Raw genomic sequence first — 15,061 nt, 5'->3', positions numbered from 1 at the left:
ACATGAGGTGAAGGAAGGTGATGAGGTCAGAAGGAAATAAATCTGCTTTTTCAACAGCCTGTCACTCTCAAAGGCATAGGCAGGTGGCTCCCTCTCTGTTACCTGTGAAGGAGAGTGTGTTTACACTTCCCGTATGAACAGTCTCCTCGGCAGATGAACATAGTTCTTCCACTGGTTCCTTCCTGACGGAATTGTGAGAGCCTCTTATCACAGTACAAACGTGGCTGGTAAAATTGAAGTCGCACCTGCCGCAGTGTGCCGTGGCTTCCATGGATGTCGGGCAGAGGGTTCTGCATGCTTTCGCTTCCTAAGTCAGGTGGTAGAGGTGGGGAGAGTGGGGGCAAGGGGGAAGAGATTTAAACCTTTCATTTAGACATGTGTGGGCTAGGTTTCTACAACTCTCAAATGAAATTTTCTTCTGCTTAGTTCATGAGTGACTGTCTCAAAATTCTTAAAAAGAAATGAAGGCAGTCTGTATTACTAGAAAGAGAAGTTACTTTGAAATGACACAGATTTAGACTCATAATCCAGTTTTGCAACTTAATAGTGCTGTGACCTTGAACAAGTTTCATACTTTCAAAGCCTCAGCTTCTTCTGTGAAAGGATGGAACTTCAATTTACTATATGGATTTCTTGCATGACTCAAATAACAGAATGTAAATGTCTTACACTTCATAGATACACTATAAATAATAATAGTAGTCATTATTTTATAATTGTTACTTTCACACTTTCCTGATGGAATTTTAGAGAAAAAATAAAGAATGTAAAGTTTGAGAATCTGTGCTTTGTGTACTCTTGGAAAAGTTGGACCAATGAGAAGTATTCTACATCCAAGTTTTGTAAAATTTAAATATTTAATACACTGTCATTATAATCATTATTATTTATATGTACAAACTTTTTATCTGGTGAATCTCTGGGCTTTTTATAGTTATTGATAAGTACAAGTAGGCTTTAATTTCAGAAATTGACATACTTCATCATCTGAAATTACAGGAGATAGAAATAAGGCAGTATTTCTACAAGGCAAAGTTCTACTTCATTTTCCTTTTATATAAGTGGCATAACTTATTTAAAATCATTCTTGCTATTTAAAAGTGGTCTACATTGAATCTCTCTATTATCTAAAATAAGTTAATTTTCCCAAAGATCATCAAAATAAAGCTGCTCAGAAAAATGTAGTTGGATTTCCACTTAAATATGGTGAATTGAACACATGCATTTATCTTTATTTCCTCTTGCTGCTGCTGCTGCTGCTGCTGCTAAATTGCTTCAGTCGTGTCTGACTCTGTGTGACCCCATAGATGGCAGCCCACCAGGCTCTCCCCGTCCCTGGGATTCTCCAGGCAAGAACACTGGAGTGGGTTGCCATTTCCATCACTTCCTCTTAAAGCCCAACCAAATGACAATAAAGGAATATAGAAAGTTTAAGGAAGAGAACTAACACCTATTTTTTGGGATGTGGATGTATGTGGCAGAGACAATGGTATGTGCCCAGGAATGTCCATTTTTTCCTTTTCTCCCTAGGAACACTAGATTTTCCAGTCTGACTACAAGAGGAGTCACATGACCAGAAATTTCGGTGTTCAGAAGAGATGCTTTCTGCATCCAGGGAAGACCCTACATGTACAGTCATCCACTCTTTCCCTTTTCTCACAAGATGGAAGGGACTTGGGTTCCTGAGACGTTGCATGGAGGGGAGCTTCTGAAATCGCACTGGACTAACCTGTGAAAAGTTTAAAAAAAATTCCTTTTGTTGACCCACTCCATACATGAGGACATCTGTTTTTACCTTGGCATTGTTTGATGGTGTTATAGAAAAAACATAATTTAGTGCTTTGAAGTTGAATGGTTCCTTAATAACAACAACAAAACCCTAAAGTATAAAGTGGCATTGGCTTCAGGTTAAGCAAGTGGTGGCAAAGAAATTCATAGTGAGTTTTGGGAAGCTGAGAAGCTCTGCTATGCTGTGGCTAAATGTTTGGCAATACTCGGCTCTGGGATGACTGTCAAAGCAAGACAGGTACTCCTGAGTTCACTGCTCTGGGCAAGACAGCATGGGCTAGTACATGAGCCTGTGTACATGTGTGGTTATGGCTGCATTTGGCAAAGTATTAAAAAAATTGAGAGAAACTTAGAAAATAATTTGTGATGCTTAAAAAAAAAATGGAGAGGTTTCCTTGGAAGGTATAAGCCAGAGTGGGAAAACTAAATAAAAATCTGCATATTGCTCAGTGAGAACCCCTTTTCTACTGGATTCCCCATATGGTGGCTGGCTATGTATCCCATCCCAACCTAGGATGGAGCACTTAAGGATACTTCACTAAGTACACCTATTGAGGATTCTTGGTAATGTGATTTTATTGACAAAAACCATCTTGCCATAATGAGGGCCCTACTGTGCTCACCACCAATGGATTTCTACATATAGCACCATGTCAGTCAACCTCCAATGGAATAAAAGAAGTTTAAAAACATAGAAAAAAAAGTCAGAGGAAGCAAAAACAAAACAAGGAAAAGAAGAAAATGAAATAGTACCAAGCTTAAACCACAATGGAGAGGAATATGAAAAAGCACACACATACACACACACACACACACACACACATAAAACTGAATCACTTTGCTATACAGCAGAAATGAACACAACTCTGTGAATCAACTATACTTCAATAAAATAAACGAAAAAACCAAAATTTTATAGGCAAAAAATGGTGTCACACAAACAAGCAAAACAATTCAAAGGACAAAGCAAACAAACAATTTAAAAAGCAACAATAGAATGAATATTTTCAGAAAGAGAAAAAAAGACATTTCATGGATGAAACAAGAGTAGGATGCCATAAATAAGTAATAATTGGCAAAAAGAAAGAGTCATCAAAAACTTAAAGGAAAAAAAAAGATTTCCAAAAAAACTCCACAATAAATCCATAGAAAGGTGGAAAGATAAAGTTAAGGCAACATCTTGCTGCTGCTAAGTCACATCAGTCGTGTCCGACTCTGTATGACCCCACGGATGGCAGCCCACCAGGCTCCTCTGTCCCTGGGATTCTCCAGGCAAGAACACTGGAGTGGGTTGCCATTTCCTTCTCCAGTGGATGAAAGTGAAAAGTGAAAGTGAAGTCTCCCAGTCCTGTCCAACTCTTCATGACCCCATGGACTGCAGCCTACCAGCCCATGGGATTTTCTAGGCAAGAATACTGGAGTGGGGTGCCATTGCCTTCTCCGAGGCAATTTCTTGTAACACTGAAAAAGATGAGTCAATGGGCAAGAAACAAGAAGGAAAAAAATTAAAATATCAGTTAGGGAAGTCCAACATCCAACTGATCAGTGAAAAGAGAGACAAAAGAGGGAGCAAATTATCAAAGAAATAGTAAAATAGCATTCCCCAGAACTGAAGACCATGAGGCCCCATCCTGAAAAAGTCCACAAGAAGTATATCATTATCAATATTAATAATAATGGTGATAATAGCATATACATAGAGGCACATTGTCATGAAATTTTAGAAAAGCAGAAAAAAGAGGACGTCTTAAAAATTTCAGAAAAAACAACATGGTTACCTACAAAGAAGCAGGAATCGGAATAGCAATGACAGTTTAAAACATTCAGAAAAAGATTCAAAATCCTGAGTAGAAATAATTTTTTTTCTCTTGAATTGTATACCTAGACAAGCTATCAATCCAGTGGGAAGGAGAATTACAATAATTTTAGACATCAAGCTCAAAATATTTACCTTTCATGCACCTACACCCAGAGAGTCAATTTTTCAAAAAGAAGGGCCATTTGGGGCTCAGAATACAGAGAGAGCAACACAGAGGAGGAGGAAAGGGAATTCCCAAAGAAACAGCTTTGGAAGACTGGCTGGGACAGCCATGCAGAAACCCCACAGAGATCCAGTCCAGACTGGAGCAGGAGTGGGAAGACTCCAGGAAGGTCTTCAGGAAACAAAACTGAATCTAGAGATTGAGTTTTACCTATGACATACTGCTTGCTTCAGCATTTAAAAAAAAATTCTCCTGATCACAATCATTTAAATATGAATTTAAAATACAAGTGTTAGTTGGCCTTCATAGAGCCAATTCAAGCCTAAAACATCACAGGTATATCCTGAATGTCTTCTTGTAATGGAAGCTGTGTCTTCCTGACCAAAACCAGATGCCTGGGAATCAAATGTGAGGTGGACAATACTGAAACATGTAAATGTGAATGAGGCTTCCCTGGTGGCTCCGCCAGTAAAGAATCTGCCTGCAATGCAGGAGATCTGGGTTTGATTCCTGAGTCAAGAAGATCCCCTAGAGAAGGAAATGGCAACCATGCCAGTATTCTTGCCTGGGAAATCCCATCCACAGAGGAGCCTCATGGGCTACAGTCCATGGGGTCACAAAGAGTCGGGCACGACTGAGCTACTAACACGATATGAGGTGTGAATGATGGTGTCATTTCTGAAACTAATAGGTTTTCTATCTTCATTTTTCAAACATGAATGCCCTTTTAAGGAGAGTTTTCTACATAGATTCTTCCTAACTCGTTATTTCAAAGGAATATTCTTGCAACATTACCAGTTCTTTAAGACTAAAAATATTACTTAAGAAAAATGTCCTAGTCCAAACTTCTGAAAACACTGGCCTGGAATAAACTTAAACTTTAGAAACATGCTACTGCTGCTAAGTCACTGTATTTCTTTCATAGAACTGGTTAATTAAAGTTTTGTTCAAATCAGACAAATTTTAAAAATTTACTTATTTTTAATTGGAAGATAATTGCTTTACAATGATGTGTTGGTTTCTGCCATATATCAACATGAATCAGGCATAGTATACATATGTTCCCTCCCTTCTGAGCCTCCCTCCCACCTCCTACCCCTCGAGCTTGTCACAGAACACCAGATTTGAGTTCCCTGAGTCATTCAGCAAATTCCCACTATCTTTTTTACAAATCGTAATGTGTAAGTTTCAATGTTACTCTCTTAATTCAATTTGTCCCACCCTCTCCTTTCCCAACTGTGTCCACAAGTCTATTCTCTATGAAATCAAATCGACTTTTAAAAAATTTTGTAGACCAAAACCTCACTATTTTTATTGAGCATTTTGTATGATTATTCACTTCCATGAAGTATCTATTCTCTTCAACAGTATTATGTGTTAATATTCATTGCTGCAAAGTGCTTGCCAGGGCCCTAAAACTCTCAAGACTTACAGTCCATTCCATGTCCATGATGTTCACACAAAGACTGTATAATTACTTCAGTCATCAAGATCTCTTCCATTGTCTTTGATGAATGTAGCTGTTTTTAGCCATCTCCTAGTGACAAATAAATGTTCCTAGTCCTTTCCTTAAAATGGTGGGTTTCTGGAGTCTGCGGTCAAGTTTAATGCTAACAAATAAGGCATGGCTGCATGTGAAGCATCTCAATGGACAGACATAAATGATGTGCCCATAGGCTTACTCATTTTTGTGGTTGGCTAGCTTTTGCTGAGCTTGCACTGTCTCTAGGAATATGAAATAAACACAACTAAGTGAATCTGCTGGACCTGAATTCTCTATTAAAAAAAAGTGAAGTACTATGGTTGGGGGACTAGAGGGAAGAAGCTAAATTTCTTTTCATCTCCATCCACAATACCATGTCCGCTCTTTCAGCATCTCAGACTTTCTGTCTGCACTAATCTGAAGTGCTGGTAAAGCTTCCTGAGAACAGCTAATCATTATTAATTCCTTTAGAATTCATTGCAATAACATCAATCATAGCGAACTCATTTGGTATTAATATGGATGTAATGTGAAAATGAATAATGCACACAGGAGTTTTTATATTCCTATTTTAGAAAAATAGTTATGAACAATGTATTTCTCTTTCCATTGTCAAATCAGTGCCTCTGAGAGGTTTTCTATCAATTACCTTCATCATCATTCCAGTTGAAATCTTGTCAGAGCAAACATATTTCAAAGGATTATATCCAACTCCATTACAGCATTCCTGGCTCTTTGGAATAAGTTCAGTCTCACAGCATTTTACTGGCACTGGGTCATTCTTTTTAACATGTGCTTTAGACTCTCCACTGGAAGCTGAGCAGCATATGGTATCTGACATATTCACATAATCCAGCCCACAACAGAACATCCCTGCAACAATAAAATGTTATATATGAATATGAAATTTAAAAAAAAAGAGAAGAAAACTGAGGCTGCTATAAAGTTTGGTATAAAAATGTCAGACTCAGGCTGAAATGGTACAATAGCTTAGGTAGCATTTCCCTAGCATGGTGATTTAAATGTACAGTGAGGGGTCCTTCCAACCAAGAGCACTAGACACTAATTAGGTAAAGAACACACAAGAGGAAGTGTGCTAAAAATCATTCAGCAGGGGGCCAAACTTCTCCGAAGCTCCGTAAAAAAAAAATGATCTGATTTCTGTCATGAGAATTACCTGCCCACTTTGTGATGATGACATCTTGTTACGGAAGAAGTGGTAGTTAAACCACAGGAACTCAGAAGAAATCTTTTGAAATTCACAAGGGAGAAGTCACCCAAGCACTCTGGGACAAGAGGCTAGGCAGCGGAGAGGGAGCACCATCCTAGAACTGGAGACATTGCCTAAGCATCTTGTAAGTTTCTGCCTGCCTTTGTCTAAGATACAGATAGATGCTGCTTGTGAATCCAGCAGCAACTGTAGATTGGATCATAAGAAAGATTTGTCTCCAAAACCAGTTGATCATGTTCACTGATCAGATAAACCAGTTGGCCAGCATTTTTTCAGCTGCAAGTAGGTCCATTGCTAGATATGGGTAAGAGGTGCAGGGTAGTGGCAGAAAGACCTTGTGGGGACAATCATTGACCCTCACTTCTCAGTCAAAGACAGGTGTACCTGAAATACCAAAGAGCCTCCTTTCTCCCACCCAATTCAGTGTAACTTCCTGAGTTCACATCATTTAGATCTTGCCATAGAAGAGACACAGCAAAAATACAGACATAAAAGGCTGAATAAGCAAACAATGCTCTAGAGTCAGATTAAACTAGAAATTAAGGTACGTATACCTCATGTCACTGGGCTATCATAGTAGAATTTATATCCAGTTACACAGCAGTGCGATGTGATGAATGATTTATTTTAATTATAATTTTGTTTATTTATTATTAGTCCTGACTGATAACATAAAGAGACTCAACTTCAAAGTGCCCTGGGGTCCTAAATTGTGTAATCTGGTCCTGTACAAATACCTACACTATGAAATATCCCCTTAGCAACAGACAAATGAATTTTAAGTACTTTTTAGATTATAAAAAAAAAAAATCACTGAAAGTAGACACTGATTTGACATATGACATAAGAAAGATGTCTGTCCACTCATGACTCCAAAGGACCCTCTCACTGACCTTTCCACTTTGAAAAAAATTTCAATATTAAAACATTTTAAGTTCTGATTAATAATAAACATTGATCATTACTACATTTCATCACCATGTTTAAAGGTGATATACGTCCAAAGTAATTGGTTTAAAAGTAAACTGGGAAGACCCAGAGGGATGGGGTGGAGAGGGAGGTGGGAGGGGGGACCGGGATGGGAATACATGTAAATCCATGGCTAATTCATTTCAATGTATGACAAAAACCACTGCAATGTTGTAAAGTAATTAGCCTCCAACTAATAAAAATAAATGGAAAAAAAATTAAAAAAATAAATAAATAAAAGTAAACTGTGGGTTTTTTTTTTTGGTACTTTACTTTTAATTTTAGTTCTTTTTAACATTTCCAGGGAAAGTTCCTTCAGAAAAATACACACTGCAGCGCTATCATTGTAGTCTGAGTCTTGATTATGATGGGTAAAATTCACATGCACACACAAAAAATCCACAGCTTCAAGTTTTATATTGTTTGTGCATGTTTTTTTCTGTTGCCTTCTGATCAGACATTTAAATACAACCTTGGATTCTTTACTGTCATTTTTTTTCTCTAGCACTTTTCTTAAAATAATTCATGTTTCTATTTTAAAGAGCAATCAAAATCTCAAAACCGGCCCTTTAGGGAGCAGAATACATTCTCCGCCTCCACTCCCAAATTACTTTATGGTTCCACCATGCTTTCAGTATAAAATCAAAATGCAGACATTGACCTAATTCCAAACTCCTAATCAGTCATCTGATCGCTCTGAGGGACTTTTGACAGGTCAACTAAAATTTTGATAATGAACTGTTCTTACACTAGAAAAAAAAAAAAAAGATGCGTTCTTTCACAAAGAGCTTCATCTTTGTTTCCCTGAATTAAAATTTTCAGCCAAGATTTCACTCACATAACAAGAAGTGACTCCCTTTCTAGTTTCTTTGGTAAACCATTACTTCTTTAATTATTATCAACCTTGTTCCAGGGTGATAAATTGCTAATTACTTAATACCCTAATCAGCGTTCATTCTTTGCACAGATAAACTGTGACAGTGCCATTAATTTAAATAGTAATTTCACTTAATGGCCAGAACGGCACACCAGATTTTTATGCAGCATTTTCTGAAGACTGCATCCATCACCGCAATATTCTGACATAAAGATGTCTGACGCGCACTAACTCACTTAAGCAGAGCAGATGTTGCCGAACAGAGCTTGGTAGTAATTCCCATAGTGCATCACTTCAGCATGAATGAGCTGCACACTCAGGGACAGACAAGCTTCTGAAACTGCGCTGCAATAACTTTTGACCCTACCTAATTTATCACATGGAGCACTTGACTTTTGAACTTTGACACAGAGAAGGCACAGTTTTAAATATGCCCAAGAAAAACAAAATGGGTCATGTATCATTGATGGATTGATCTATACTTCCAGAGGCTCTTCATTAAATCTGTACAAATGTGGAGATTTTCTTTGAACAAGATGCAGATATGATTAAAGGGGTGGAGTATGCACTGAACTATTAAATATTTCTCTTTGAGATCAAACAACCTATATCGGTTTTCCAAACAGCATATATATATCCAATGGATAGCTTCCACTGTATTGGATACAATTGAAAAATAGTGAAGGAAATAAATTTTTTCTCATAATATTATGAATACTTCCAATATGTTACCAACACTTACTTATTGTTCATGGCTGAAAGGAGAGCATTTATAAACATCTAATCCTGATTAGTTTCTAAATCATTAATTCTATAAAACAAGTGCTCCATTAAAAAAAAAAAACCTAAGAATTAGCATGCTTTTGAGATAAAAATAATATAGTCATAAAAAACAGAGTCTGGAATGTGACAAATCATTGTGGAACTCTGGGACTGACCATGGAGACCACGTTTTAAGCCATGGGATTATATTTTAGGTTTAGAAGAATCTTAAAAAAAAAAAAAAGAAGACTTGTGATTAGTCATCCTAAGGACAAACATAAAGTTGATGGCAGAACATGAAAGAAAAGAAATGCATCTTTTCTTCACCAGCAGATGGCCCTATGACTACCCCCACAAAAATGAGACAGGGTAGGGTGAAAACATTTCCCAAATCATTGCAGTGTATTTCATAGCGTTTATACATTACACTTTTCAAAAGTTCATTATGTCATACGGAAATCTTCCTGGGAACTCTTCTTTCAATACAAGTCTTACACAATGGATTTCTGTAATGTATTTTCCTCTTTGCAAAGTCCCCAAATCTCATCTATGTAACAGGATTAGCCATTCATTCTATTGCCGTCCCAGTCAAGGATATGGAAACTCAGAACCTTATTCTAGAAGAGTTTCAACCCAGAGTTTCATACCCAAGACTGCATGGACAACATGGATAATAGAACTAAAGCAATATGTTCCAAAGGTATGTCATCATCAGTTCCTCTTGGCTAACGGAAAATCTTGTCCTCTCTGCATGACAGAGAGGCTTTAATTTTCATCTTTTAATATGAAAGGGTATAATCAAGTCAAGCCCAAGACTGATGGCACAGATGATAAAACCATATAAGCAAACACGACGAATAAAAAGAGTAATAAAGAGGTTGAAAATATAGTCAAAGAAAATGGTTAAGAATACATATCCACCGAAATGACGAGCATGACTTTCATCCCGAGGTACCTGTATAACACTCCTACACAACTCATCTGCCCAGAGAGAGCACTAAAAACATAAACGCTACCCCAGCACTTCTGTTCCAACAGCATCTGTTAATTCACTCCATTTATAAAATACATATTGACAAAGACAACTGAACTGGGACCAGCGAGATTTGATTTGGTGTGAGAAAGTCAATTCAATGTGATTTTGTTAAAGGGCTCCTGCAGGCAAATAAAAGAGTTTAAGTAATAAAGTACATAAAGAGATGTTTTATGAGCCAGCCTGGTCTCGTGGCAGGCACACAATGCCAGGCAGGGAGAGAGGCCAGGCTTAGGAACAATATTATGAGATCCAAACCCTCATGCAGCCAGTATGGTGTTGCTAGGTTGAGGAGAGAAAGGGCCATATGGATATTCTGGAAGGTCATTGAGGTCATAATCATTAGGGGCGACAGGAGGGAGCGGCAACAGAGAGAGGAGAAAAGACATGTGGAACGTGTCTATTTTCAGTGAAACCTGCAGGGAGGTCAAGAGACCAAAAAGAGATTTTTTTTTTCCTTTTTAAAAGGCTCATTTCTTCAGTCCACCATGATTACTAGAGTTGGCGGAACTGTTGAAGGTCAGGAGGACTGTGGAACTAATTTTGAGTCACAGGAATTGAGGAATGTCACAGTTTGCTTAAGAAATATTTGGATAGTATGGGTATCTTATTGAAATTTTGGGATTCTGAAGTTTGGGTCCATGAGTGGACTTCAAGGGCATGTGAAATGGCAGGCAAATTTTTATGTGTATCCTACATATTACTATTTGAAGTGAGGGTATGCCACTTTCAAAACACTCTACCAGGAGTCTACGACATTCAAAAGATTCAGAACCCTTGTCCTAGTGGACAGTCTATGCTTAGGAAAGGTACTTCTGGCAAGAATGTTTTAACAGATTTAAATTTGCTTTTGTTTTTGGCAATAGTATTTTAAGGGACTTATCTTTCTGTCTCCTTCACATCCATTTGCCACTCAGATCTGATTTATCTCAAATCACAGCTATTATTATCTCATCAACTCTTCCCTGAGTACCAAACAAGGTTCAAATCCTTTTGGCTCTTTAGGTTTATCTCCCTCTATTTGCTTACACGCTGTGTCTACCTCCAATAAACCCAACTGCTCACCCCTACCTAGACATGCTTTGCTGCTGCTGCTAAGTCGCTTCAGTCGTGTCCTGACTCTGTGCCACCAGGCTTCCCCGTCCCTGGGATCTCCAGGCAAGAACACTGGAGTGGGTTGCCATTTCCTTCTCTAATACATGAAAGTAAAAAGTGACATGCTTTACAGGCTGCTAATTTCACACTTCAGCTCAGGCTATGCCCTCTAGCTGAAACATCCTTCTTCCATCCATGCATCTCAAAATCCCACTCCTTGTTTGTGGTTCTGATCCAGTAGTTTAGCTTTCTTCATCACCTTGGATGGAGTGATCACTCAGTTTTAAGACTATGATTTTATATTCATCCTTCTCATATGCCTATGTTTAACCATACAGGCACTTTTCTCCTTGATAAGATTGCAAGTCTTTAAGGATAAAAATAGAATCTTAGCCATTTTATACCCACAAAGCACTGAGAATATTTTGAATATAATCACAACACAATATACATTTATTGAATGAAGGAATATGGCAATTGACTAAAAATAAAAACAACAAAAGAACAACAATGTTAAAATGAGACATTGCTGTTGTTTTAAAACTCTGGCTCATTATGGTATTTGGGGGGCAACACTTTTGCATCCCCACTTCTCTACAACAATGGTTCTGTCTTTAATGGGTCTGTTTTCGGCTAACTCATCCAAAGGAATAAGAGTTACTCAAGTGATTAGTCACAGTACAGGATAACTAACTAATGGTCATGATTTTCTAGTAGAGTAAGACTTAAAGCATTGGTTCTTAAAGTTTGATGTCAGGACCCCTTTATACTTTCACAAATAAATCAGGATTACAAATCACTTTTGTTTATGTGGGTTATATTTGTTGATATTTACTAGATTAGGTCCCATCACTTCATGGGAAATAGATGGGGAAACAGTGGAAACAGTGGCTGACTTTATTTTTTTGGGCTCCAAAATCACTGCAGATGGTGACTGCAGCCTTGAAATTAAAAGACGCTTACTCCTTGGAAGGAAAGTTATGACCAACCTAGACAGCATATTAAAAAGCAGAGACATTACTTTGTCAACAAAGGTCCATCTAGTCAAGGCTATGGTTTTTCCAGTGGTCATGTATGGATGTGAGAGTTGGACTATAAAGAAAGCTGAGCACCAAAGAACTGATGCTTTTGAACTGTGGTGTTGGAGAAGACTCTTGAGAGTCTCTTGGACTGCAAGGAGATCCAAACAGTCCATCCTAAAGGAAATCAGTCCTGAATATTCATTGAAAGGACTGATGTTGAAGCTGAAACTCCAATACTTTGGCCACCTGATGTGAAGAGCTGACTCATTTGAAAAGACCCTGATGCTGGGAAAGATTTAAGGCAGGAGGAGAAGGGGAGGACAGAGGATGAGATGGTTGAATGGCATCACTGAGTCAATGGACATGGGTTTGGGTGGACTCCAGGAGTTGGTGATGGGCAGAGAGGCCTGGTGTGCTGTGGTTCATGGGGTCACAAAGAGTTAGACATGACTACCCTGAACTAGATTAGAGCTTAATACTGAAATGTTTGAGATAGGTATTCACTAATTCACCTAAAATAATAATAAATATATAACATGTTAATATAAATATTATTTATATTTCCAAACTAAAATAATAATAAATATATAACATGTTAATATAAATATTTTTTATATTTCCAAACTGAGAAAAATTAGCAAGAATGACATTGTTTTACATTATTGCAAGTCTTTTTAACATCTGGCTTAACAGAACTACCTGAATTCTCCTGTTTGTACATTCAACTGTTGCAATATCATGGAAGCAACCTAAATGTCCATCAACAGATGAATGGATAAAGAAGATGTGGCATATATATACACAATGGAATGCTACTCAGTCATAAAAAGAGAACGAAATTGTGTCATTTGTAGTAACATGGGTGGACTTGGAGGTCATTAGACTAAGTGAAATAAATCAGATGGAGAAAGACAAACACAGTCTGTTATCATTTATATGTGGCATCAACAAACTAGTGAATATATAACAAGAAAGAAGTAGATTCACAGATACAGAACAAATAAGTGATTACCAGTGGGGACAGGGAAGGGGGAAGAGGTAAACTAACAGTAGGGGTTAAGAGATACAAGGTACTATGTACAAAAATAAGCAACAGGGGTAGATTTTATACCATAGGGAATATAGTCAATATTTTATAATAACTATAAATAGAATGAAAGTGAAAGTGTTAGTGGCTCATTCATGTTCAACTCTTTGGGACCCCAGGGACTGTAGTCTGCCAGGCTCCTCCTCTGTTTATGGAATTTTCCAGGCAAGAATACTGGAGTGGTTAGCCATTCCCTACTCCAGGGCATCTTCCTGACCCAGGGATCGAACCCAGGTCTCCTGCATTGCAGGTGGATTCTTCATTAATTCTTTACTGTCTCAGGCACCAGGGGAGCCCATAAGTAGAACACAACCTTTAAAAATTGTGAATCACTATATCATATACATGCAATATATAATATTATATATCAATTATATTTCAATTAAGAAAACCAGAAAACTCTTCTGCAGCATTACATGTCATGTAATCTCTGGACAACTCCACTATATAGTATGAGAAAATGAAGGTGAATAGGTTAGTATGCAATAGTTTAGTATTATTGTGAAAATACTTTTGATCTCACCTTCAGATTTCCCTGGGCCATACTTTAAAAGTTGCTGCTTTAGAGCCTAGCACACATTCACAGCACCTCTTCTTCTAACTTTGGCACATATGTGGTGTGCAGTCAATTTCTCTCTTTTTTTCTGGTCATCCCCCAAATGTTTGCAACTTGGTAGTCATTGGGCCTGCTCATCTGTTCTGATAAACATTGATATGGTTTGGGTTGGAGAGTATCCAATGCTTGTTCAGTTATCAGAATGCTCATAAAGGTTAAGAGCTTAACTATAGGGATGGAGTTAGCAACACTTCCTAGTCACAGTGGCAGGAAATTCACAGGCAAATCTCCCAGCCTCCCTTGCATTTAGGTATCTATAGACAGCTGAATTTCAATAAACTGTAAATAAAGGTACCTGCTATTCCTAGGTCTGGCAAAAAAATAAAAAATCCACATCTGTTATTTTATACTCTATCCTTCTTGTAATTGCAGGAATAGATACAATTCCCAGGTAATTTGAGACTCTACTTGTTGAAAACAGCAGCACTTTCAACAATCAGAACGATTGTGGGAAAGAGAGCTACCTGGATGACAACATTCACATCACAGTCCTATTATATGGGAAAGAAATGAACCTCCATGGCATTTGAACCTTTATAAACTTTGAGATTCATTTACAATAACGATGAGCGATACATGAAGTAATACAGCCACCGACTTGATGTGTGAATTGGAAAACGTTTTTAACTGCCATTAGAATTCTGTATTTCTGTTTCTTCATCTGTAAAATGGAGATAATAATAGTACCTATCTCATAGGGTTTCCTTTAAGGATGAAACATGTCAATGTATATGAAGCACATAGAACTCAGCTTGGCAAACCGTGAAAGTGGAATGTTACCTGCTTTTTCATATTGTAATATTTTTAAGTCTTTATTGAACCTGTTACAATATTTCTTTGGTTCTATGTTTTGGGTTTTTTGGCCATGAGGCATGTGAGATATTAGTTCCTCTGCTCAGGGATTGAACCACTGCTCTCTGTACTAGAAGTCAAAGTCTTAACCACTGGGCCACCAGGGCAATCCTTGCTATAATTTGTCTCCTGCTCTTTGTGTACATCTTTTGCCAGTAAACAGTACCTTGGAGTTCCTTGAACTGCAAGGAGATTAAACCAGTCCATCCTAAAGGAAATCAACCCTGAATATTCATTGGAAGGACTGATGCTGAAGCTGAAGAT

At 37.7% G+C, this 15,061-nt stretch overlaps 1 protein-coding gene across 1 annotated transcript in view; it reads right to left on the bottom strand.

The window, feature by feature from the left end:
• USH2A (usherin) overlaps positions 1-15,061 on the bottom strand; it is a 903,825-nt gene that overhangs the window by 213,636 nt on the left and 675,128 nt on the right. The window contains exons 50-51 of the mRNA XM_070474523.1: positions 5,903-6,126; positions 103-307 (exon numbers count right to left, since the gene is read on the bottom strand). Of these exons, the coding sequence (XP_070330624.1) occupies positions 103-307; positions 5,903-6,126 (429 nt within the window). The remainder of the gene's footprint in view (positions 1-102; positions 308-5,902; positions 6,127-15,061) is intronic.

The sequence above is a fragment of the Odocoileus virginianus genome, chromosome 11 (genome assembly GCF_023699985.2).
Source record: "Odocoileus virginianus isolate 20LAN1187 ecotype Illinois chromosome 11, Ovbor_1.2, whole genome shotgun sequence".
In the NCBI taxonomy this organism is placed as follows: domain Eukaryota; kingdom Metazoa; phylum Chordata; class Mammalia; order Artiodactyla; family Cervidae; genus Odocoileus; species Odocoileus virginianus.
Note: the sequence above shows the minus strand (reverse complement) of the source record. Positions and strands in the feature narration are given on the sequence as shown.